Raw genomic sequence first — 25,190 nt, 5'->3', positions numbered from 1 at the left:
AAAAGGCATGAGTTTAGCTGCTTTGATTTCTTTGATGATAAAGCCAAAGCTCAAGAATGGGGATATGAGTTTTGACTATACACTTCTTTAAAAACAGGTTGGGAAAGTACCTACTCTCATGCCCTCAACTGCTTTTGAAAGCATAGTGCTCCTCTGTAGAGACTCTCTTCTGTAATACACATGCTGTTTTAATAAGTCTTGCTTGTGCTCAGCACAAGTTGAAACATATGTAAATGGTAGATGCAAATATAGCAAGGCAGTCATTGTGAAAGTTCTGCCAGGAGTCACTGGGAAGCTGCGGCCTCAGTCCTCCTTTTGTAGTCAGCCAAGCATGAAACTGATTTAGAATTACAGAAGAATTTTTGAATTTCAGTAATGTGCTTTTGGACTGTTAAGTGTTACTACTTTTTCACTGAGGGTTAAGTTGTGTACTGAATACCTATGACCTTCAGAAGTTCTGTCATCTTTATCTTACTTTCATTGTCTGAGTAGGGGGTAGAGACCTTCTTGTCATGCTTCTGTCTGCATTCATGGATGGCATCTGCAGCAATTCAGCTCAAGTTATATATATATTTTTTGAGCTGTAAGATCAGTAGCATTACATAGCAATGCAGTTTTCCCTTGGCTATATGTAGCCATTATTGAATTATTTTTGCGTTGATGATGATTCTTTTAGCACCTGTATTTTTTCTTTTCTCTTCATTTACAACATATAATAGTGTGTTTGGCATGTTTAAATTAGAGCTGTCGATTTAATCGCAGTTAACTCACACGATTAACTAAAAAAAATTAATCACGAGTAATTGCAGTTTTAATCGCACTGTTAAACAATAGAATACCAATTGAAATGTATTAAATATTTTGGGTGTTTTTCTTCATTTTCATATATATTGTATTCTGTGTGGTAATTGAAATAAAAGTGTATATTTTTATTACAAATATTTGCACTGTAAAAATGATAAAAGAAATAGTATTTTTCAATTCACTTCATACAAGTACTGTAGTGCAATCTTTGTCATGAAAGTGCAACTTACAAATGTAGTTTGTTTTTTTTTTGGATTACATAACTGCACTCAAAAACAAAATAGTATAAAACTTCAGAGCCTACAAGTCCACTCAGTCCTACTTCTTGTTCAGCCAACCGCTAAGACAAACAAATTTGGTTACATTTATGGGAGATAATGCTGCCCTCTTCTTATTTATGGTGTCACCAGAAAGTGACAACAGACATCAGGGGCGGCTCCAAGCACCAGCATACCAAGCACGTGCCTGGGGCGAGAAGCCATGGGGGGCGGCTTGCCGGTTGCCATGAGGGCGGCAGTAAGGCTGCCTTCGGCGGCATGCCTGTGGGAGACCCACCGGTCCCACGGTTTCAGCGGTGAGTACACCGAATGCACGGGACTGGCGGACCTCCCGCAGGCATGCCACCGAATCCGCATTACCAGCAGACCTCCCGCAGGTGTGCCACTGAAGGCTGCCTGACTGCTGTGCTTGGGGCAGCAAAATACATAGAGCCACCCCGACAGACATTTGCGTGGCACTTCTGTAGCTGGCATTGCAAGATATTTGCATGCCAGATATGCTAAACATTCATATGCCCCTTCATACTTTGGCCACCATTTCAGAGGACGTACTTCCATGCTGATTACACTTATTTAAAAAAATAATGCGTTAATTAAATTCATGACTGAACTCCTTGGGGGAGAATTGTATGTCCCTTGCTCTGTTTTATCTGCATTCTGCCATATATTTCATGTTATAGCAGTCTCAGATTATGACCCAACACATCTTAATTTTAAGAACACTTTCACTGAAGATTTGACAAACACACAGACGGTACCAGTGTGAGATTTCTAAAGATAGCTACAACACTCGACCCAAGGTTTAAGAATCTGAAGTGCCTTCCAAAATCTGAGAGGAACAAGATGTGGAGCATGCTTTCAGAAGTTTTAAAGAGCAACACTCTGATGCAGAAACAACAGAACTCAAACCACCAAAAAAAAAATCAACCTTCTGCTGGTGGCATCTGACTCAGATAATGAAAATGAACATGCATCGATCCGCACTGCTTTGGATTGTTATTAAGCAGAACCCGTGAGCAGCATGGGCGCATGTCCCCTGGAATGGTGGTTGAAGCATGAAGGGACATCTGAATCTTTAGCACATTTGGCACATAAATATCTTGCGATGCTGGCTACATCAGTTCCAGGAGAATGCCTGTTCTCACTTTCAGGTGACATTGTAAACAAGAAGTGGGCAGCATTATCTCCTCCTGCAAATGTAAACAAACTTGTTTGAGTGATTGGCTGAACATGAATTAAGTCTGAGTGGACTTGCAGGCTCTAAAATTTTACATTGTTTTATTTTTAAATGCAGTTTTTTGGTACATAATTCTACATTTGTAAGTTCAACTTTCATGATAAAGAGATTGCACTACAGTACTTGTATTAGGTGAATTGAAAAATACTATTTATAGTGTAAATACTTGTATTAATAAATAAATATAAAATGAATGCTGTACACTTTGTATTGTGTGTGGTAATTGAAATCAATATATTTAAAAATGTAGAAAAACATCCCAAAATATTTAAATAAATGGTATTTTATTGTATAACAGTGTGATTAATCGCGATTAATTTTTTTAATCGCTTGACAGCCCTAGTTTAAATCTGTGTTTATAGGGGGGGCTATATCCAGGGTGAAGTATTTCAGGTGCCAACAAAGAATGTAACAGCTTTCTTCTTCTTCGAAGAAGTGGGTGCTCCACTGTATGTATGCTTGTGTCCCTGCGTTGTTGATCAGAAAACTTTGATAGCAGTGTCCGTTCGGCCTGCACATGCACCATCACCTCCTCATGCCCCCCCAAAAGGCTAACCAGTGTGCACAGGAGAGCCCCCTCAGTTTCTTCTCAACCATCGCTGGCTAGAGACGGAGCGATTAGCAGTCCATTTATGGATTATTTTCTCTCTTTCTATCAGCATTTGAATAGCTAGTTAATCCCCTTTTTCTCTTAGTTATAGATTTTCTTTATTTTCTTTCCTCCCTCCTTCCCCCAAAAGAAGACTTTTAGTTCCCCTTTGTCTAGGGCCCTTTTTCCTCCAGTGTGGGGTATGCCTGGCTCACTTGGCTTCAATAAGTGCCTCTTGTGTAAAGAAGCCACCCCTCTAGCAGCTAAACATTCTCACTGTATCCACTGCTTCAGGGAAGAACGCATTTCTCAAAAGTGTGTTCTCTGCCAACAAGTCAAGCCCAGGTCTCAGAAGGACAAGGAGCTGAGACACAAATTTATCCTGATGGAGGCAGCTCTTTGGCCTCAGCTGGACCTGTGCCAGGAGTCACCCAGATGGCACAAATCTTCCCCATAGCCCTGGATATTTAGGGACTATGGGTAAAAAAAAACAGCCGCAGACCCCTCACGTAAGACTTGTAAAAAGAGAGCCCCGAGCCAGCCAAAAAGATTGTTGTTATGCTCAATATCGTTGGCACCGAGACAGTCCAAACACAGTACCCATAGCTCACGAGGGTCAGAAGCGACAGATACTGTTGATGCGTCTACATGCCTGATGGGCATAGGCACTGAGCCAACGGTACCGGTAGATAAGGACAAAGACAGAGACCACCCACCACTAAGAAGATGCTGCCAGTACGAGCAGCACCATCGGCACTGTTAACAGTGAGCCACCCAGCCTCAGAGCACTCGACATGGCCAAAATCCCCTATTCTCTCCAGACTAACTCACCAACAACTGCCATTGGCACCAGTTCGGTCAGCACCACAAGAGTTCTGGCACTCGAGGACTCACGGTATCTGATATACTAGAGTCTCCCTTGATCAGTGCTGGAGCTCCGATACAGAGTCTTCTCCGGACATGGGAATCTTCACCGACAGCGTGTCACGTATCTCTACTCTCTAGTGGTGACTCAGATACTGAGCTGGCGGAGGTTGTCTCTGACCACTCCTTACACTCTCCTTATGGTGCCCGATATCAACCTGGGACTCCCCAGTATTATCCTCTTCCTGCTCCTTGGCCACCATGATACTGCCAGCCATGGACACCATCAGGGACTATCACACTGCCCTAGCGGCCCTACTGGCATCCATGGGCAGCATATAGACTTCACATCTCCCAGGCATCCAGCGTGTAATTCACCATGAGCCCTTGAGACTCTCCCCGTCGACCATGACATTCAGAACCGCCGAACGTCCAGAGGAGATCATAGAAGAACTGGAGGGCAGATTCAAGGAGGAGGTCATGTCGAGGACCAACATCTATTCCTCCCTAGATGAGGCAGGGATCACCCCTCCACCATCCTTAGCTGATGATTTCAGGCTATTTCAGGATTTGGCTAAAAGGGTAGCAGACACGTTGCAGATACCTTTAGAGGAGGTAAGATACCCATTATAAGCTCCTGGATATCTTGCACTCCTGCTCCTCCTCCAGAATAGTCCTCCCAATCAGTCAGGCCCTTCTGGATCCAGCCAAGACTATTTGGCAAACGCCTGGCATCAGTCATGTAAATGGGCCAATAAAAAAAAACAAAACTACATCCCGGCTAGGGATACAGAGTTGTTTTTTCTCATCCTCCCCGAGTTCAATCGGTGTGGATGCTGTAAACTCCCAGAGTCACCAATACAAAGTGAGATCCACCTCTTATGATAGAGATTGGAAACACCTTGACCTCTTCGGGGGAAAGGCCTATTCCTCTGCCACAGTGCAATTTAGAATTGCAAACTATCAAGCTTTAACAGCAAACATTGATCAGCTCCCAGAGTCACACCATGATCAGTTCCAGGCCATTGTCAATGAGTAGCAACTAGTGGCCAAAACAGTGCTCCAGTCAGTGTTTGGTGCAGCTGACACAGCAGCTTGGTGTCTCCCCTCTGCAGCGGTTACGCGGCAAGCGTCCTGGTTGCACCTATTTGGCTTCCTTAAGGATGTGCAGACTAGTGTAGAAGACCTTTCCTTCGAAGGCGCAAATTGTTCGAGAAGACTGATGTTTCCCTCCATACGCTGAAAGGCTCCAGGGCCACTCTCTGCTTATTAGGGATTTATGCTCCTGGACAAAAAAGAAAGTTTAGTTCACAACCTCAACATAAATCCCGCACTTCGCATTATCCAGCCCATTGTTTCTATGAGCCTCAGAGAAAAAAAATCCAGGTTTTCTAAACATAAACCATCAAGTCCGCAGCTTTCTTTATCACAACCATTTTCCTCAAAACATCAATTTTGACATGTTGGTTGAGGCATCAACAAATCGTTCCTCCCACGCCCCCCAACACCAACTGCAGCTGACCAACCCATTGCTCCCATTTGGTTACTGCCTTGCCTCCTTCCACAACAACTGGGAATGTATAATATCAGATGGATTTGGGTCCTGGAAATCCATCCACAATGGGTACTCCATCCATTTCAAACCCCTCCCCCCTGCCAACACCCTTCCCCATCACTCTTCAGGGACTCTTCTCACGAGTGTGTATTACGACAAGAAATAGATCTTCATCTCATCCTCCTAGGAGCCATAGAACTAGTACCCCAACATCCGTGAGGCAAAGGTTTTTGCTCTCATTATTTCCTGATACCCAAGAAGAAGGGAAGTTGGAGACCCATACTGGACTTCAGAGCTCTGAACAAATTTGTCAGCTCAAAAATTCAGGATGGTCACACTAGCAGCAATTGTTCCAGAGATAGAAAATGGAGATTGGTTTTCGGCCCTTGACCTACAGGATACCTATTTCCACATATTGGTCCTACCTTCCTACAGACAGTTACTCAGATTTTCCCTGGGCCAGGACCATTACCCATACAGAGTACTCCCCTTTGGCCTCTCATTGGCTCTGAGAGTATTCCCCTAAGTACTCTCTGTAGCGATGGCTTTCCTATGCTCCCAGGAGATCATGATCTACCCCTGCTTAAATGATTGTCTCCTCAGAGCCTGCTCCTTCAGTGAGGCCTGCCATGTTACCCAAACCGCAATAGACTTGTTCATGGAACTGGGTCTACAGTTCAACGTCCAAAAGTCAACCTTCGCCCCTGTAGAGCGCCTGGAGTTCATAGGGGCCGACCTCAACTCATTACAGGTGAAGGTGCTCCTGCCTCAGCACAGTTTCCACACCTTGACTACACTCATAGAGACAATATAAAACAGCCCTCAGATATCAGCTAGACACTACCTCCAGCTTCTGGGGCATATGGCGGCAGGCTCATCTGTGGTATCCCATGCCAGACTTCACATGTGATGCCTCCAAATGTGGTTCAGCTCGGTCTACAGAACAAACAGAGAAAGATTACACAAACCTCTGTCATTACCCATCAAGGTCAAATACTCTCTGGACTGAGGAAAAAATCCAGGAGAGGTCTTCACATCTGCCTCCTAGAACTCAGGGTAGTCAACAGTGCCTGCACCCATTTCCTCCACAAATCAAGGGATTCACACAAGAATCCTAATAGACAACATAGCATGTATGTGCTACATAAATCGAGAGGGAGGGACCAGATTGCCCTCCCTTTGTTATGGAAGTTATGGAACTCTGGTGCATTTCCTACAATGTCACTTTCTCAGCAGCCTGCTTTCCAGGAATACAAAACTTGATAGTGGCCAGTCTCAGTCTCAGGTTCCCATGCAACCCCGAACAGGAATTAAAACCAGCAGTACTTCATGACCTATTCAGGTGGTGGGGGACAACAACCACAGACCTGTTTACCACTTACATGACCAAGAAATGTCCATGCTACTGCTCCAGGGTAGGGATAGGGTGACACTCCTTGGGGGGATGCTCTTCTTCTTCCAGGGACAGGGACCTTCTCTATGCCTTTCCCCGTCCCCCCTACTATCGAAAGTCCTATTAAAGATAAAAAGAGAGAGAGAGAGAGAGAGAAAACATCACATTGACTGTTCTCATCTGGCTGAGACAGAGTAGCTACCTTTACCTGTCTCGAGTATTGATGTGCCCACCGATCTCTCTCCACCCCAAACCATATCTCCTATCACAGAACGAAGGATGCACTCTCTCTATCCCAACTTTTGGATACTCCAGCTCAAGGCCTGGCTCCTTCATGGTTCCAGTGCATAGAAAGATATTGTTCTGAGGAGGTACAGGAAGTGTTACTACACAGTAGAAAATCCACTACACGTCATACTTGCCTGCAAAAGTGGTCCAGGTTTCAGGTTTAGTCCGGACAAATTTCCCCAATGTCTGCTACTCTCCCAATGGCCTAGACTATATACTGACTTTCAAAAAATCAGGGCTATGCCTCAATTCATTCAGAATTCATGTACTGGCTATAGCAGCTGTCCATCGACAAGTAGAGGGGTAGTCAGTGCTCTCACACCCAACTGCAAAATGATTCCTCAGTGGTACAGTAAACCTTTTCCCCCAACCCAGACATCCCATCCCAACATGGGACCTAAATGTGGTACTAAAAAGCCTGACTAGACCTCCCTTTGAACCCATGGCTGCTTCTTCACTCGTATACCTGTTGATGAAGACCGCCTTCCTGGTGGCAGATCACCTCGGCAAAAATAGGGGAAATAGCAGCATTGATGGCAACCCCCCCTGCATATATTATTATTTCGGGACAAGGTCACTGTAACGGGTCGGACTCACCCCTGCGGCGCCTCCTGCTGGTGACTCCGGGAATTAGCTCAGTCCAACGCTGGAGCGCCCTCTGCAGGCTGGTGATCCACCTGTCCTCAGGCCCCCGTGTCCCTCCCTGGACCCGGTGCCCTTTCACATGGGGTGCTGCCCCCGGCAGTAACCCCTTTCTCTCTGGGTCTCCCCTCCTTAGGGAACCCCCACTCTCTATCCCCACCTTGCCTCAGTATTTGGCTACTGCCAGTCATTGTCTAGCCCCACACTCTGGGGCAGACTGCAGTATCAGCCTACTCATCACAGGCAAAGGGGATTGGACCTGCTGCCTTGGCCTACCCCTGGGCTGCCCTCTGCAACCCCCAGTACCTGTTGGCCCTTCGCTAGGCCGCAGCCTGGGGGCTCTCTAGGCTGGCGCTCCCCAGCTCCTCAGCCTTTCCCCAGCTCTGCTTCACCCTAGGTACCTTATGTCTGGCTCCCAGCAGCCAGGCCCTTCTTCTCTTCAGGCAGAGGAAGACTGTCCTGGGCTTCTCTGGCTCTTATAAGGCCCTGGGCTCAGTTTGGGGCGTGGCCCCAGCTGCAGCCACTTCCCCAATCAGCCCAGCCTAGAGCAGCAGCTCTCAAGCCCTGCCAGGCTACTTTTAAACCCCTCACAGCAGGAGCAAGGGTTCACCCTGCTACAGTCACTCTCCGATCACACATGAAATTCATCTCCAAGGTGACCTCCCCTTTTCACATAAACCAACTGATTCACCTCCTGACATTTTACTCCACCTCACCATAACAGGGAGTCTGTACTACATACACTAGATGTTAGGAGTACCCTGGCCTATTACCTGGATAGGATGAAGGCTTTTAGGAATTATCCTAAGCTTTTCTTTTTTCTATTGCAGAGAGGTCTAAGGGCACAGCGATATTGGCTCTGATAAGTTTGAGACCCATTTGGAGAGTCTCTAACAATGCTATCAGGTTCGTAACATAGTACCTCCATCCGCTATTTTCAGCTCACAGTATTGTCATCTGTAACAGACTTGACTCCCAGCCCTCCGTTGGGGATACTGCTCGGAAGTCACTTACAGTGGATCACCCATAGGGATACTATTTGAAGAAGAGGAAGTTACTCGCTTTGTGGAGTAACAATAGTTCTTCAAGATCTGTATCCCTATGTGTGTTCCACAACCTGCCCTCCTCCCCTCTATTTTGGAGTTCTTGTTAAGGACTCTGTGGTAGGCAAGGAACTGAGTGGGGTTTGCCAGCACGCACTGATTAGCCTCGTGCAGGTGGTGGGGGGAAGGGCATAAGGAGAGAACAGCAGTGTCCATTCAGCCCACACACGCTCCAAGTTCTCTGATCAGCAGCACAGGGACACAAGCACACCTACAGTGGAGCACTCAGAGAGAGAGATGCATCTTGAAGAACCATCGTTATTGCATAAGGCAAGTAACTTCCTCTTGGTGAAGTTAGTTGTTGGCCTTTCAGTTGTTATAGCATAATCGCTGATCTGTCACTTTTTGGGAGGCAAAGATTAACCAACTTCTCCGGTAAATGAAGCTGATATTGAAAGGACTGTATATTTGTTCTTTGTTTGTACAGTGCCTAGAACAATGGGATCTTAGTCCATGACTGGGGTTCTGAGGCACTACAGTAATCCATATATTAAATAATAATAAAAGGCTGCTGAAAGGCATGGAACAGAGACCTAAATTACAATCCCAGTTATATTTTGAGAATGATGGTGGCATCAAAAATCTCCTCATTTTGCCTTTTCACAGATTTGAAATTAGAGCCTAAAGTTTTATAGTACCAAAAAGTGTTCATGTAAAGACTTAAGAATGTAAAAAAAAAATTTAAAATTCCCTCCCTGCAGTAACCTCCACTGAGTTTTTGTTTAAAAAAGACAACCCAATCCTAGATTTTTCACAGCCTTGATTTCTGTTCTGTTGATAAAGGTATTCTTCCACTTCATCAACATATCAGTTTGTTAGGGTATTTAACATACAGAAATCTGAGCTTTATATTGCTTTAGTAATCTTTTGTTCTATACTCTAATAAGCAATATATAAATTCAACAGCATACATCCAGAGTATATTTCCATTACAGAACCAAACAAAGGGGCACAATTAAGATTGGGTGGCACTGTAAGCCAGCTGAGATGAATAGTGAATGATGGATCATCTGACATGCAAACTAGATGGATTCTTTAATTGCCTATTTTCAAATTTTAATTTTTGAAGTTAAAGTGTAGAGTTTTTGTAAGACAAGGTGGGATTTTGGAGGTGTTAGCTGTAAATCTCTGAAACACACTGTGACGGAACAGGAAGCAAGGCGGATTTGACCTGGGAATGTTGCAGGAGAGTTATATTGGGGATGGGGGACTTCCCTTGAAGAAAGCTACCTGAGCTGTAACCTGAGCCAGGAGCAGGGTTGGGAGAAGTGACACCTTCTGCTTGGGAGACTGAACAAAGAAGAGGAGGAGCTGGGGGGAGGGGGAAGAGAGCTGCTGGAGGAGTTCTTGTTTTGAGTCTTGGGCTGGGTGGTGCAACGCAGGGAACTCCAAGCTGGGGTCTAAGCTCCCTGAACTCCCCAGAAGGACTTGATTGAGGAGTTATGGTTGTACCTACACGCTCCGCTTGGGACTGTGTTCCTGTCATCTAATAAACCTTCTGTTTTACTGGCTGGCTGAGAGCCAGTGAATCTCAGGAAGAGGGGTGCAGGGCCCTGACTTCCCCACACTCCGTGACACACACTTTCAACCTTTTTGAGCAAATATGATAAAATCGGATATATTAGACCTGTATGGGTGTTCAGTGTTATGGCATTCTTTGCACTATTAGATATTTCTGAAAAACGAATTAACTGGAAGATGGAGAACCTTCAAGTCTCGATTAGAATAGCAATTATAGCTTTAGAATTGATGATCTTCATCTTATGTACCATTTGCTCTTGTTCTAGCTAAATAATTCCTCTACGGAGGAGTCGGAAAGCTCAGGTGATGAAGAGAAACAGGAGGTAACATCAAATTTCAAGGAGGAATCTAAGGTGATAAGGGACCTCTGTCAAACTACCCAGAAGCCATCTAAAAATGAAACTCCAAGTAAAGGGTGAGATAAATGATGTGGGAGGTCTGGTTTATAAATTGATAAGAACTTCCAGACAAACATATTTGTAAGCCTTTGTTTAATATGAATATAAAAATTATTTCCTTCAGTGAAATTAAAATTCCCTTATGTACTGTCTGATCTGTTTTTCTAGGGAATGTCCTACCTCGACAAGTACAGAAGAAGAAGCTATTCAGGGCATGCTTTCTATGGCAGGATTGCACTATACCACATGTTTACCAGGTCATATACAAAGCACACACTGCACAGATAAAAGAACCTCTCATCAGGAACACAGAAGTTACCCCAGAAGTAAGCATAAGGACAGGCAGCCATCCCAGAGTCATAAAACAGAATGTGGTAGGTACTTAAGTTAACTATCATTGCCACACTATGTTACACTAGGGCTAAAATTTTTCAAAAATAAGTTCCTAAAATTAGGTTCCTAGATCCATAATGAAGTTCCTAAATAAGTCTGGCATACTTTACAGAACTCAGTGAGATAAAAGTGTGCTCACACTTCTGTAAATCAGGCCAAATCTATTTAGGAGCCTAACTTTTATGAGGGCCTTAGCTGTCAACCCAAAAATTTCTTCAGCACCTTTTGGCTTTACAGGAGTTGCAACGGTATGGATGGACGAACTGAAAGCTGTAATTCCCTCCAGGGGAAAAAGCTGAAAGCAATAGTTCATAAGATCTCCCTAACTGTTGCTTTCATGGTATATGCCTCACTAGATAAACCTTAGACTCTCAGTCTGCTTGATGGCTTCTAATACTGTCTCTCTAAAAAGCACATATGGATTTGTTCCTGGAATGCAGATGTAAAGGCTAGACAGTTAATGGCTGCATCCTTATTCTCATAGGGAGATCAGTTTGGTAAACCTTAGAAAAGGCTATAGCTGATGCAGCTGATAAAGGAAACTTTTTTACCTTTGGTGAAATGAAAAAGGAAAAATCACAGTCTATTACAGGAATGGGGAAATCATTTTGTAGTCCACAATATTCAGATACCTTCAAAAATAGTTTGGAAAAGGAGAAAGTCCAGCAGAGTTGGAATAGAAGATATATTTAGCGAAAAATACTCTATCCAAACTTATCTCCCTACATACAAGCACAGTGTGACTAGATGTGGCCTCTGCAAGGGTGTAACTCATTGGGTGACACCAAAAGTTTTATCTATAGAAATGAACTATGCTGGAGAAATTAGTCCTAGACATAATATAGACAGGGATATATAATAGAATCGAAGAGGATCCCAAAGATACATAATAGCATCAGAAGTTTAAAAACAAAAACAAAAAACAAAACCCCAAACAATAAATGTAGGATGTAAGCAATAATAGAGGCATGCAATTCAGCTGAGCTAGGAACTGGAGATTTCTCAATACTGCATCTGACAAAGTGAGTATTCACCCACGACAGCTCATGCTCCAATACATCTGTTAGTCTATAAGCTGCCACAGGACTCTTTGTTGCTCAATACTTTTTCTGGCTCATCAGTGCAAATGGGTAGGTGGGGAGGAATCAGTGCTGATACTGGACCAAGGTATCAAGCAAATTTAAATTTCACAGGGAGACTTTTTGTAGTCTCTCTAGTGTCAGCAAATTCTCTCAAAATCAATAGACCTAAAAGAAACACATGCCTATTCCAAACCTCCACGTGAAATTCCTCCATTTTTTTTCATAACAATTTGTATTTCCATCACAAATTCTTATGGTTAAGATTATTGACCTGTCCCATAATCTTCACAGATGTCTTAGTGGTCCAATAGCAGCTCGTTGAGAGAAGAGAATCCAAACCATTCTTTCTTAAATTGTTGTAGAGCTTAGAAGACAGACAGACAGTACAATAACACTACAATTCAATTCTTTCAAGTATGACTTCCTGATAAACCAGAAAAAACACCTGCAGCCAGCAAGATCATGACTCACCTAGGTGTCCAGATAGTTACAAAGAGATCATTTATTGTGTAGGTAAAGCAACCAAAGATTACGGCTATAACCAGAAGTCACAATTGTCACCTTGTGAGATTCCTTGGGATGCTTGGATCTTGCATTGATTCTTATCTGGACAAGATAACATAGAGCTGCTACAGACCTTTATGCTGTCCATTTTTCCTTGGACATCAGCCAGTCTGGGGAAAAAGTAGATGGTATTTTGGAACTAGCTTATCACTCGGGAAGAACCAAACACTACTTACAATAGACAGAATTCTGGGAGCCTACATTAGTAAAATGGTTCAGGGGTTATACTTTCAGGAGATGTCAAAAAAACTGACTAGAGTTCAGGCCATTTTGACTAGGTCTGTAAGAATTTTAGGAAGAAATGTCAAACATATTCTGGGAATGACAGACACCACCACTGTAATAACATACATCATTTCCCAAGGAAGAAAGACAAAAGGCAATTGAATTTCTAAAAAGCAGTCCACCGTCTGTCATGGGAAAAAAGACATTTGTTCTTGAAAACTCTTCACATGAAAGGGAACAGAATGATCAGCACTGCCTGGCTATGACACACGAATTAGACCAAGTGGAATGAAGTCTCTGCCAAAGACTTGTTACCATGATGATTCACCAATTCAGAGTCAGATCACTGATTCTTCTTTGAATGGCCTCTGCATAGTCCCACATTTGGGATGCAGCAGCCATGTGCAGCTCAGAAGGTGGAACGTAACTAGCATTGCCCATTTGAGCTCTTGCGCACCCCTCTTTGCTTGGCTCTTACCTGTTCATGAGCATTCTAGGGCGTGTCTGTAAAAGGAGGCATAGTACTCCAATTACCTCTGCTCCTTCCACCTGCCAGAGATGACAGACCAACAGCTCTGGAGAAGATAATCCCAGACCTCTTAAACAGTGCTTTACTTGTTAGTTAGTTTCTTAGGTAGCCTATCTTTGTTAAAGTTAAGGTTTTTAGTCCTCTCAGAAATTGACCCAGCAGTCTCCTCCTTTTCTACGCATCTTCCATTTAACCAAAGTTGCATACAACAGCTAAGTGAAAAAGGCTTCAATTACCTTAAAAAAAACTGTACTGACCAAGAAGGCTGTGATTCTCCAGCCTGATGTAGGTTAAGTTCTTCTATTCTGCTCCCAGCCCACCTTGCTTTTCTCAGCTAAGTTTTATCCCCTATCGAAACCTGACTGAATTGCTGTCCTGGGATGCTCTTGGGCATGAGGTTTACAAATCAGCATTGTTATCAGCTTTCATTTTCCTTCATATGGGCATTTAGATTGTAACATTGTGTCCTGAACAGTCATAGAATCATAGAAATATAGGGCTGGAAGGGATCTTGAGAAGTCAAGTCCAGCCCCCTGTGCTGCGACAGGGCAAATTAAAGTAGGCCACCATCTCTGAGAGGGGTTTGTCCGACCTGTTTTTAAAAACCTGCAGTGATGGGGATTCCACAACCTCCCTTGGAAGCCTATTCCAGAGCTTAACTGCTCTTTTATAGTTAAAAAGTTTTTCCTAATATTTAACCTAAATCTCCCTTGCTGCAGATTAACTCTGTTACTACTTCATGTCCACTGAAGGTAGGACAAGAACAATTGATCACTGTCCTTTTTATAACAGCCCTTAACATGTTTGAAGGTTACTAGGTCCCCCATTGTCATCTTTTCTTAAGAATAAAAACACCCTGTTTTTAACCTTTCTTCATAGGTCAATTTTTTTCTAAACTTTTCATCATTTTTGTTGCTCTCCTGTGGACTCTCTCCAGTTTGTCCCCATTTTTCCTGACGTGTGGCGCCCAGAATTGGGCACAGTACTCCAGCTGAGACTATTCAGGCAAAGTATACCAGCACTTTAGTAAATAAATAAATAAACAAAGTGGTGAATTGAGTTGCGGAAGGCTTGCACCTTTTGTGGACTGTCTTACAAGGATGCAGAAAAGTCAAGAAACCGATATTAAGGAAGCATCCACCAGGCATATTTTGATGGTACTTAGACAGTACTATGGCAATGAGGGCAGCTGTTTTCAACATCAGTACTTTCAGATCTACATGGCTGTGTTTATCAGACTTTCATATGGAGGGTCAGCAGAAATTTGAGCAATTTGATGTGCCAAATGGGTATGATGGGGAAGTGAGAAATCTGCCATTTCTGATGTGTGACATCTGTGGTAACAGACCCTTGAATTCTGAGATAATAGTTTGTCTAAGAAATCTCTTTTGCACTACTTTCTGTTTCATCTCAATTGTAGGTTTTAAGTTTTTCAGTCACAATTTCAGAGTTTCAACTTGCTAAATTTCTTTTTAGGTAAGCACACGAGAGAAGAGGAAAGAGGCGTGGGGACTTCAATATGGGCAAGACAGCTAAATGCAGCTTCCAGGGTTACCCCTCAGGTAAGACAACATTTTAACCCTTGTTATAGAACAGGGAGTATGCATCTGTCAACAAAAAACAAACCCAGTAAACTTGATGAAGGTATCACCCTACTGCCCATCTGGTAACTAAATAACTTTGGAGCTGGTAATTGGTGACTATCTGTATCATGTTTTATCTGAGCTGATTGTGATATTCATTTTAGTTAGGAGCCGTCTGTGAAATCAAGGACGTTGTGTTCACACTTTGGTCCCCGTAAAATAATGAAAGTGGAAAAAAAATGGGTTATATATTTTTGTGTGTTCCTTATTCCCTGTATCTGTATTAGCAACAGTTAAAACAGTTTACCACTATTTTAGTGACTTTAATAACTGCATGTGAAAAAGTTACACAGAAATATCATGTTGTTATAACTTGAGTTTTTGAACGGTCAGATGCTGTAGAGAAAAGGACAGGATGCTAAAACAGACCAGCTTTGTTCTTGTTAGAACTGTATCTTCATTCAGAAATATTTAATTTGTCCAGTAGTACAATGAGAAGAATTAAAAGGTATTTGCATTCAGAAATTATAAGTCCTCATGTGTGATTGATTTCCTCCCCCTCTTCCCCTCCCCCCTTCTGCTCCAGGATACAAGTAAAGCTCAGAAATATATTAAGAAGGAGAGTGCATCAGAAGCTAGTCATAAGGTTCAGGAGAATAGAAATTTTACACACAACAATGGCTTGAGCTTCCAACATGGCAAGTGCACGCGGGACTCGACCCTGATCCAAGGGGAGTGTCGGTTGAGTGACGGCAGCCTCAGCCCTGATAGGCCATATGGTGAGACGTCCTTGTCTATACCCCTTCACCCAACCAAGAGGCCAGCATCAAATCCACCCCCTATCAGCAACCAGGCCACAAAAGGTAACATTTTCTTTTTCTGTGCTCTTTCCCCCCCCAAAAAACCTGGTTTCCTATTTTTGATTATCTAGGAACTTAAGAAAAACTTGTCTGAAACAGAAGCAGCAAAAAGTGCAGACATAGAGTTTGAGAAAAAATCCTACATAAGCATCACCTTGTAGTCAGATTTTGGCATGGGGTAGTTGTATAGTGGAAAAAGAGGGATTTAATGGGGTTATGCCCAATTTGAGCTTTCCCTAGTTAGTGCTGACAACTTCTGTAAATTTATCAGCTGTGAAATAATTATATCTAGTTTAGATTAAGCATCTGGGCTTTTTTCTTCTTTCTGAGATGCGATACTCAAAGTATGAGGCTTTAAAGGTACCTTGATGGTCTTACTAGTTATCTCCTTAGCTGTGTAATTTAGTTGAGTACAAATCTGAGGGAAGGGCACAATTCAGGGAGCAGAGATTAATGGGTTTTCCTATTTAAACTCGGAAAATCTGGAAGTATATAATCAAATTCTCTATTATAATGCTGACTGTAGCTTAGGAAAAGTAACTCTGAATTTCATGTGTCCATTATGCCCACTGTTTTGGTCTAAAACCGTTGGACAGAGGTGAACTGCAACGTAGAAAAGTCAGACTCCAGGAGAGAATCTGCTTTCCATTTAGGTTCATCTGTTTTTTACAAAATCGGTTCTAAAAATAGACTGATATACTGGTTTCAATTTTCCAGGCAAGCGTCCAAAGAAAGGAATGGCAACTGCCAAACAGCGCCTTGGGAAGATCCTTAAGCTGAACCGAAATGGCCATGCACGCTTCTTTGTTTGATGTAGCTGCTACTACTACTACTGCTGCTGTCTTTCCTTCACAGCCAGTATTGAGGGCAACAGAGCCTGGAGCTTCTGCTGTTCCTCTACCCGAAGCAGACTTGCATGTACCATGTAGAACACTGCCTAATGAACAAAAAAACCAATGCTGCATTTTCACTGTGCCACACCCGCTCAGCAATAACCATTTGGGAATGGGGAATCTTCAGAGAGACAATGGACTGGGAAACAGTCTCTCATCAGGGCTTGAATATAACTTTGTTGCTGGTAGTGTCTGAGCTAATTCATGAGGGGAAGATGATAAAGGTGGTTATCCATAATTTATTTCTGACAGATTTTTACAACTTTTAAATTCATTTTTAACTATTTATTTGGAAGACTTTTTTTGTGGGGGTTATTAATTTAGATTTAAGAATGTGAAGGTTTTTAATTGTTCTTGATAATGTATGTTTGGTGCAGTGGAGAGCCACATTAATGGTGATTAGTCTGGACTCCTAAATTTGATATTCAGGTTATAGTCTTAAACAGGGATGTGATGCATTATTAATTATTTTTAAATTAAGTCATATGGAATCATATTTTATATTTTTTTTCTGCTCTTTATAAGCTATTGATTGGGCTTTTGTTGCCCTGTAAGGTGCATGTGCTCTGCCAGTTTAGTTCCCTTAGCCTCTCCCCATTCTGTACACGTTGCTGACTCACCAAAGTGGAGAAGCAAAGACTCTTCTGTATACAAGGAGAGCATGATTATTCAAGTTCAGTAGCTAACATGTCTTAAACAGCCCCCCTCCCTCAATTTGGGGTTTATGCTCTTCCTCCTGCCATGATTGGTGTTTGGTCCAGGCCATGTGATTTTTCTCTCTTAAGGAGAAAATAAAATCGCTTTGCGAAGTTTTATTTATACAACTTGTTAGTACAGAGGTGAGCAGCTTTTATCTTTTCCTGGGGGATGGGAGAGAGTGCAATACGATGGGTTAAGTTTCATATTTCAGAATAATTGTGTTGGTTGAAGAAACAATTCTTAAAATTATAAATAGCAGAATTAAGATTTGGCAGATTACTTCCTGTGGAGGGAGCACTAAAACCAGTGATAATCATTAGTATACTTCAAAAATGTATTTTACCGAGGAACTAAGGAGGCAGTTGAACATGTGCTGCTTGCAAGGCTGCACATGAGAGCCAATTTCAGTCTTAACAGGTGCATATGTAAGTGTTGAGTTTAGTAACTAGCTGATCTCAGAACGATCATTTGTGCCATGCTTTACATAGAGCTGATAGTAAATGCCAATTCTGAATTACCTGTAAATAATGTTGATTTTAAATTTGTATTTTTCTGTAATATAAAATTAAATATTTAACTTTTCAGGGTGGGTGGAGAGGGGAACAACTTTACTTGATTCTGTAAAAAGGGCATTTTGCAGGGTCCAGCCAAAAGTAAACATTGATGTGCTAGGAATACCATCTTGAATTTTTCCTGTATAGTGAGAGTGAAAAGGCTTGGCTTAGCTATCCAATCTATTGATTTGTCTTAACTCTACGCAGTTTGCCTGTCCTCCATATTCTGTCCTGGATAGCTTCTTCCTGCTGTGCTTAAAAACAAATACACTTTTACCTTCCTGATTTACACGTAGCTATATCCATGTATACAGCTAGATTAAAGATCAGAACTAGCTAAGTGAGGGCCAGCCCATTTCTGGATGAGAAAATATCAAAATATAACATGGGTATGCATAGTGCAAATAGCATTCATGATTTTTCTTTTTCCAGAACTTGCAAATTATTGCTTGTTTCTCTTCGTCCCAGCCCAGCTTTTGTTTGAAAGTAGCGTAGACATTAAAGTTAATTGATTTTGCTAACCCATAGCCAAAAACACGGTGGATGAGTTCAAGCTCTGTTGGCAGACCATTTTTATTTAATGCATGCTGCCAGCCTTGTTTAGGGTGCTGGGGAAAGGAGACAATAAAAGTGATACTCACAAATTACCAACTAACAAAGGACGGGGAGCAGTTACTCTACAGGTTTCAAAAGTGACCAGAAATAATAATGTTCTCAGGCAAGAAATTTTCCTGTCAGTAATGATGAGAGGAAAAAATACTTTCAACATTCAGTATGAAATTTTAATTCTATCTTCTGATGTATTCTCATGGAAATATTTGATAAATGTGTACCATGTTATCAGTACTGGTTTAAATGATAAGGAAAAAAAGCTTACCTCTGATCTGTTTGTGTCAGCTCAAGGAAAACCAGGTCAGACCTGCCAGGTTTTGAGTAACTGGTTCAGTTCTGGCAAACCAAACCAAACTGCTTTTCTCTTACTGGCTATCTTTTTTTTTTAAATTATTATTATTAATTAAGACAACAGAAGTATTTTGCAAGGGACATTAAGCAGAATTGGAGGGGAGTAAAGACTGATTTTTTTTAACGTAGATTCTGAGAACACTACTTACTGAAACAGAACTATGCCATAATGGAATCTGGAATAAGGAGGTTTGGAATATGGAACATACACAATGCTGCTTTCCCTGTGACTTGTCTGCAGCAGGTCTCTCTTCTAAGCTTCTTCATTAGCAAAGTATATAGCTATCATCTTACTAGTAGAAAAAGTACTTGGCTGGACCCATAGATGTTTAATGGTTATTTCTAGTTCTTTCTTTTTCCCTTCTCCCCCACTTTTTCAAGGTGGCTCTCCATTGTAGTGAGTGTACTAATGTCTCTTCATAGGCTGTCAATAGGCAGAGATTCATTTCCATTTTCTCCTGATTTCCATGCTTCCAGCAGAAGTCTTTAAGAGACTAAAACTTTATTGGGGTGAGAAGGAACCTCAGTCAATCAGTTTAAAAGAAATTGTCTTGATAATTGATAACAAATGAGTCTCCTTTTGGTAGCTTGATGAAGAGGATGTGTTGACCTCACTTATTCATGTATTTGTATGTTGGGATGTTTTTATTATATTCTTGGAAGAAAACACTGTTGCACCAAGCTTTTTGTAGGTGGACTGAACCTGGTGCTATAGAGGTGGAGAGAAAATAACCTGTCTTCTCACATTTCACTTTGGGGGTGAGGGTAGATGGATAGGAGCACTGATATGGGGCTGCCAGGGGACTGAGTCCTCCTATGGAAACTTATTTTCAAGGAGGATATTTAAAGAAAAAAAAGACATGAGGAATTTGGACTTTAAGATAAAATTACTGTACTTATTTTTTAAACTTTCTGTTCTAGAAGGAAAAATGCCTCTGAAATGAAACACTTGGGGTTTGCTCTTCTCCAAGTACTCAAGTTCTTACAATTTTTAAAAAGAAAAATGTGAAAATGGAAAGACCACCTAGAAATTATATCAAGGACTCTTCCAGCAACTTTCCCCTTTCTTCCTGTACTATACTTGCTAATAAAGCCTGGCTACAAGGTAGCCCTTAATGACCTCTGAGGTAGATTACCTATGCAACCTATAATATTCTACATGAAATAATTCTTGAAGAAATCATTTCAAAAGGGTTTTATGTTAAGAATGAACAATTGTTACTTTCTGACCATGTTTTTAAGCTGAAGTACCTGTATTAATTTGAATAGAGAGAAGAGAGCACAGGGTCATGGCCATCCTTTAAAAAGCTTCAGCTTTCCCAAGCTTTGTTATATGGCATAGGCTGCTTTCGTTCACCAGGGCATGAAGTCCTACATTTTGGAACCTTTGCAGGAGTTTAACCCAGGGCTGAGTCATTATCCGGCTGTCTCTTGGTTGGTAATTGTGGGGACTGTGCAGGGCTGAGGCTAAAACCAAACCATAGTTAGTGGCCCCTTCTAGCCTCCATGCCACCAAAAATCTTAATGTCTTTTTAAAGCTCTTTTATATAATACTTCCAGACCATTAAAGGCTGTCCATGGCCCTGGGACTAAGCAAACCTAGAGCTGCTTTATTTTGCCGAAGAAATATAAATGAAACCAAGGCCTTACTGTTTGTGGTTAAACTGGATTAAAAAGCTGCGACATCCATTTTTCAAAAAAGCAGGGGGTGGGAAGTATGAATAGCGCTGATTAGGACATTCATAAGCTGCATTTCCTTTTGGAAAAGGACTTTTTTCTACTTTTAATAAAAATTAAGCCATAACAGTTTCATGCTGTGGGACGGGAGTGAAAGGGATCACTTTAAGAGATTATATTAATATGAATTATCACTTCTGCTGGGATATGTCTAATTTTGTCAGTGCTTTGGCAGTTATTTCTTTTTTTAAAATCTATGAAATTTGAAAAAGGGGATAGGTCTTGGCTATATTTACTAGTTTTGTAGTAATGTTTTGCTGGCCCATTTTGTCTTTCCCTCTCCCTTTTCTACTCTGTCTAATTTCTATCCTTTTTTGAACATCTGTGGAAAATACTGGCTTGTCTGCCTGAATAGGGGTCTCCGTGTGCATGTGTTTGGGTGTGTGTGGGTGTGTCTTTTTACAGAAACGCACTACAGTGTCGAGTATTTGGCTGGGAAAGGGGATGCTGCAGCTTTAAGAGCATTTTTTTCAATTCATAACAGTATTTCCCATCCTCTTTTGCCTGCAGGCAGGGAAAATGTATGTACAGTATTTATTTTTGTTTCAATTTTACTTTAAATTTGTAAGTTTCTATAAGTAGCTCACATTGGTTATTCTAGGGGAGGACAAGTGGCTTGTTTCAATTTGTATTGATATTCATAGTTTCCAGTTTCTGTACTTTAAAATATTGAAATTAAAAAGTTGTATTACTTATGTTTTGATTTTAACAATCTATAGTGTTTAATTTCTACAGGTTTTTGTTCATTTGCTTTAAAGTGTAAATACAGAAAGTTGTAAAAAATGTCTTATGAGGAAAAAATGCGTAATTCTGTTTGTAGGTCTGATTTTTGTGCCCATTATTTGACTCTTGATTTTGATGAAGATGTACTTGAGAGATGTGGGGAGTGCAGTACATTTTCTTACTATTTAAAGTGTAAGTTTGCTTTCTATCAAAACATTCTCTGGGAGCTGAATGCATTTTGTGAGGATGTATACAGTCTTTTTTGACACCTAAATGTAAAAAGAAATGGTTGAGACTTCCAGTGGTCCATCACTTAGTAAATGTCAGAAATTGATCCAATTTGGAAACATTTTAATGCCAAAAGAAATTATTTTTTCCTTTTCTTCTTGCCTCTTTTTTTCATATTCTTTCTTTTTGATCAAGTTTGTCTTATGCTCCTGATGCCTCTAGCTTTTCTGGGAGCAGCTCTTCCTGTCTGTTACCGACGAGGTACTGTTTCTGGTAGAATGGGTTTCTCTCACTCACACACCCCCTCTTTTTATTTTTTTCTTTACCAACATTGTCTCATTTCCTTTTATCCTTGCCTGCTTTTCTGTCCATTCCACCTGCAACTGCATCATGTTTCCTTTCACAATCATCATTGGTCCCCAGTTTGTATTCATGTGTTGCCACACCACTGGGAGGAAGAAGCACTGCCACACTGCATTTAGAATTAGTGTAATGCTTTCTCTTTCTCTGCAGAGAAAGCCATTTGCTGTGTGCTGCTGAACTGCTGCAAAGACTTGCATGGGGGAAACATTCCCTCGATCCCATGCAAGTGGGGTGCTCCAATATCACAGTGATGGCCACGCCACAGTATAAAAATCTTAGATGGTGTGTCAGTGGGTTCAGGGGAAAAGGATGGCAAAAATTGGTTTTTGTTTTTTTGTATCCTTTGTACCTCGACAAGTCACTTACTCCTCAGGCTGGCTCTCAGCTTACTGGGAGAACATTATTTAGTGTTTATATTACGGTAGCACCTAGGAGCCCTAGTCATGGACCTAGACCCCAATGTACTAGGTAGTGTGCAAAAACAAAGAAGATAGTCGCTACCCCCAAGGAGCTTCAGTATAAGATAGAAATGGTCCAAAGGTAAATTATCAGGCCCTTTGGTCCACATGTTTAAAACATGCAGCCATCATCGTTTTTACTGAGCAGAAATTTCTTCTGCACTTAAAAAAAAAACTTCATATTTGAAGTAAGGGAAGGCTCTGAGATGAGAGAGGTCTTAATTTAAGTAAATGGGGCAGAGACCTCAAATATTAAAAATGTCAATAATTAACTTTGCCAGGTGTGTGCTTCATGTGCCTTTCATAGGTTTTTTTTAACTTCACCTAGTAAAACTCTTCTAAAATTGTTCAGCCATATAATTACACGGAATCTCAAGATGTTAATCTATCAAGTAAGCACACATTTTAAAAGGTGTTAAGAGCACTTACGCTGTCCAAGAGTGCTGTAGCAAGACTATATGTTCCCACCAAACAGGCTGGTTGCATTCTCATGCACCAAATGGCTTTTAATACTGATCTTCTGAGATGTGGGCAATGGCAGCGGCATTCTCACCGGGTTATAAGTAGGAAGCTGCGTAGCCATATAGAAGCTTGCTTGGAGTACTAATCTATTGCTTTCAGAGGTGGCGGTGGCTGTTAGGGAGAGATCATATGCTTTCTTCCCCCCTTATGCCTTTTACCATAATTCATTTTTTGCCTTTTACCAGTCGCACTCCATTGCAGAGTGAACAAGAACTGCATGTAAAAGTGCCCTAAGCAGAAAGATTACAATAAAATATCCACACTTACATATTTAATAAATAACTGAATGGAAACATCACTGGATGGACTTTTGCACCTTTACTACAGCATTTTCTTATTCCCTTTAATACTGAAGGTTTTTTGGGGGAAAATACTCTTTTTACCAGACAGGTGAAATTTTACTAGATTGTACCAAGTGAGGCAAACATCTGAGTTTTCCCAGTTTAAAAACTCACAAGATAATCTCTTCTGTTAAGAGAGGTTAGGGTAGTTCTTGTGGTTAATACCGTACTGCATTTGAAGCCTTGAGCCATCCATTGTACTTCGCTTAGCACACTGGCCTTGTCTTCACTACTGGAGGTAAACCTAAGCTCCTCCATAGAGTTTAGCTTGTTCTGGTAGCATTTTAAAGTTACAATTGCTTGTCTACCCTGGGAATTGAACATGTTAGTTAATAGGATGTTAAACACACATCTTTTTTGCTAGTGTTTGTCAGTGCTACTGGAAACAAAAGCACAAGGATGGGTATGTTGGATTATGCTATGCTGAATATTCATTCCTGTAGAAGTACTCTTCCCTCTGGGAGACCTGGGAATTTAGGCTTTTACACTGGTAAATAATGCATGAACACTCCCAGAACAAAAGTTAATTAGGACTGGAATGGAAATGCTAGTATACCATTTTTATTCCTTTTAAGATTGCTGTGGAAATTAATGCATTTAACACACCAAACTAATTAGAAATTAAAATATAAACAGACAGATGGTTTATATGTGGGAGAAATCGCAGATAATTTATTCTCCTCTACTGGTAGTTACTAAGAAGATTAAGGACCAAAGTCTCAAAAGTCAGAATTCTTACTGTTCCATCTGAAGCATTCAGTGTGTAGCCATTTCAGTCACAGGATATTAGGGAGACAAGCTGGGTGGGATAATATTTATTAGACCTATTTCTGTTGGCAAGAGAGACCAGCTTTCTTACTTGAAGAAGAGCTCTCTGTAAGCTCACCCCACCTGTCTGTGTTCAATCTGAAGGCAGGCTCATGAGCCATTGTGTTTTGTCTTTACTACCTAAAGTCTGACTTCCTGAAGCCATCTTATACCGAGACTTTAGAACAAATGCAGCAAACTTGTAAAGAATTGCATTTGGATTAATAGCTCTAATTATCTGTACTACTCAGTGTTCCTGCTGTATGTGTGTGGTTTTGGAAAATAACCATCTGAACATACAAGGTAACTGAAAATACAGTACATGGAGTCTGTTTGTGATGCTTTGAATCTGCCACAAAGGGATCATACTATCTTACTCCTCCCCAAAGATCATTTTTAATGAGAAATAATAGTTCCCCAGTTTAACTTCATGCAATTATTGGGAGTGGTATTTCCACCCATGCGCAGAGATTTAAACTGTAGTACACCTGAACGAACTATTTGTGATCCAAGTATATACCCTGGTGGTAACTTGTGAAATTGCAAGCCACACTTTTATGAAGAAAAAAAAACAGGAGTACTTGTGGCACCTTAAAGACTAACAAATTTACGTGAGCCTTCGGATGCATAGAATGGAACACACAGACAGGAGATATGAAGAAGTCAGCAAAACGGAGACCTGCTAATACAGTCTCCTGTGATGGGGAGAGGAGGAGTGTGAACAAACTTCTAATTAGTTAATGCTAATATACACTTTGGAGGAGAGATTAATCTTCCTGCTTCACTCTTAAGCCAATCTGTAATTAGTAGGTATTGAGAGGTTTCTTCCACCTTCTGAAACATCTGGTGTTGGCCACTGTCAGGATACTGGACTGGATGGCCCATGGGACTGATCCAGTATAGCAATTCCTGTTTTGCAATTAATTCTATGGGGAATGACATGCTTCAGTTCCATCATGTGACAGTTATGTTATTTATGAGAATATAGTGCCTT

The 25,190-nt window shown here is 41.3% G+C and overlaps 1 protein-coding gene across 3 annotated transcripts in view; it reads left to right on the top strand.

Annotated features, from left to right (window-relative positions):
* Positions 1–18,013, top strand: part of KDM7A (lysine demethylase 7A) — a 92,054-nt gene extending 74,041 nt beyond the window's left edge. For all 3 annotated transcript variants that reach the window (XM_045032048.1, XM_045032129.1, XM_045032199.1), the window contains 5 exons: positions 10,541–10,689; positions 10,841–11,046; positions 14,942–15,027; positions 15,635–15,911; positions 16,626–18,013. In XM_045032048.1, the coding sequence (XP_044887983.1) occupies positions 10,541–10,689; positions 10,841–11,046; positions 14,942–15,027; positions 15,635–15,911; positions 16,626–16,720 (813 nt within the window). In that variant the 3' untranslated portion in view covers positions 16,721–18,013. The remainder of the gene's footprint in view (positions 1–10,540; positions 10,690–10,840; positions 11,047–14,941; positions 15,028–15,634; positions 15,912–16,625) is intronic.
* Positions 18,014–25,190: the final 7,177 nt, after the last annotated feature.

Source organism: Mauremys mutica, chromosome 1, assembly GCF_020497125.1.
Source record: "Mauremys mutica isolate MM-2020 ecotype Southern chromosome 1, ASM2049712v1, whole genome shotgun sequence".
NCBI lineage: Eukaryota > Metazoa > Chordata > Testudines > Geoemydidae > Mauremys > Mauremys mutica.
Note: the sequence above shows the minus strand (reverse complement) of the source record. Positions and strands in the feature narration are given on the sequence as shown.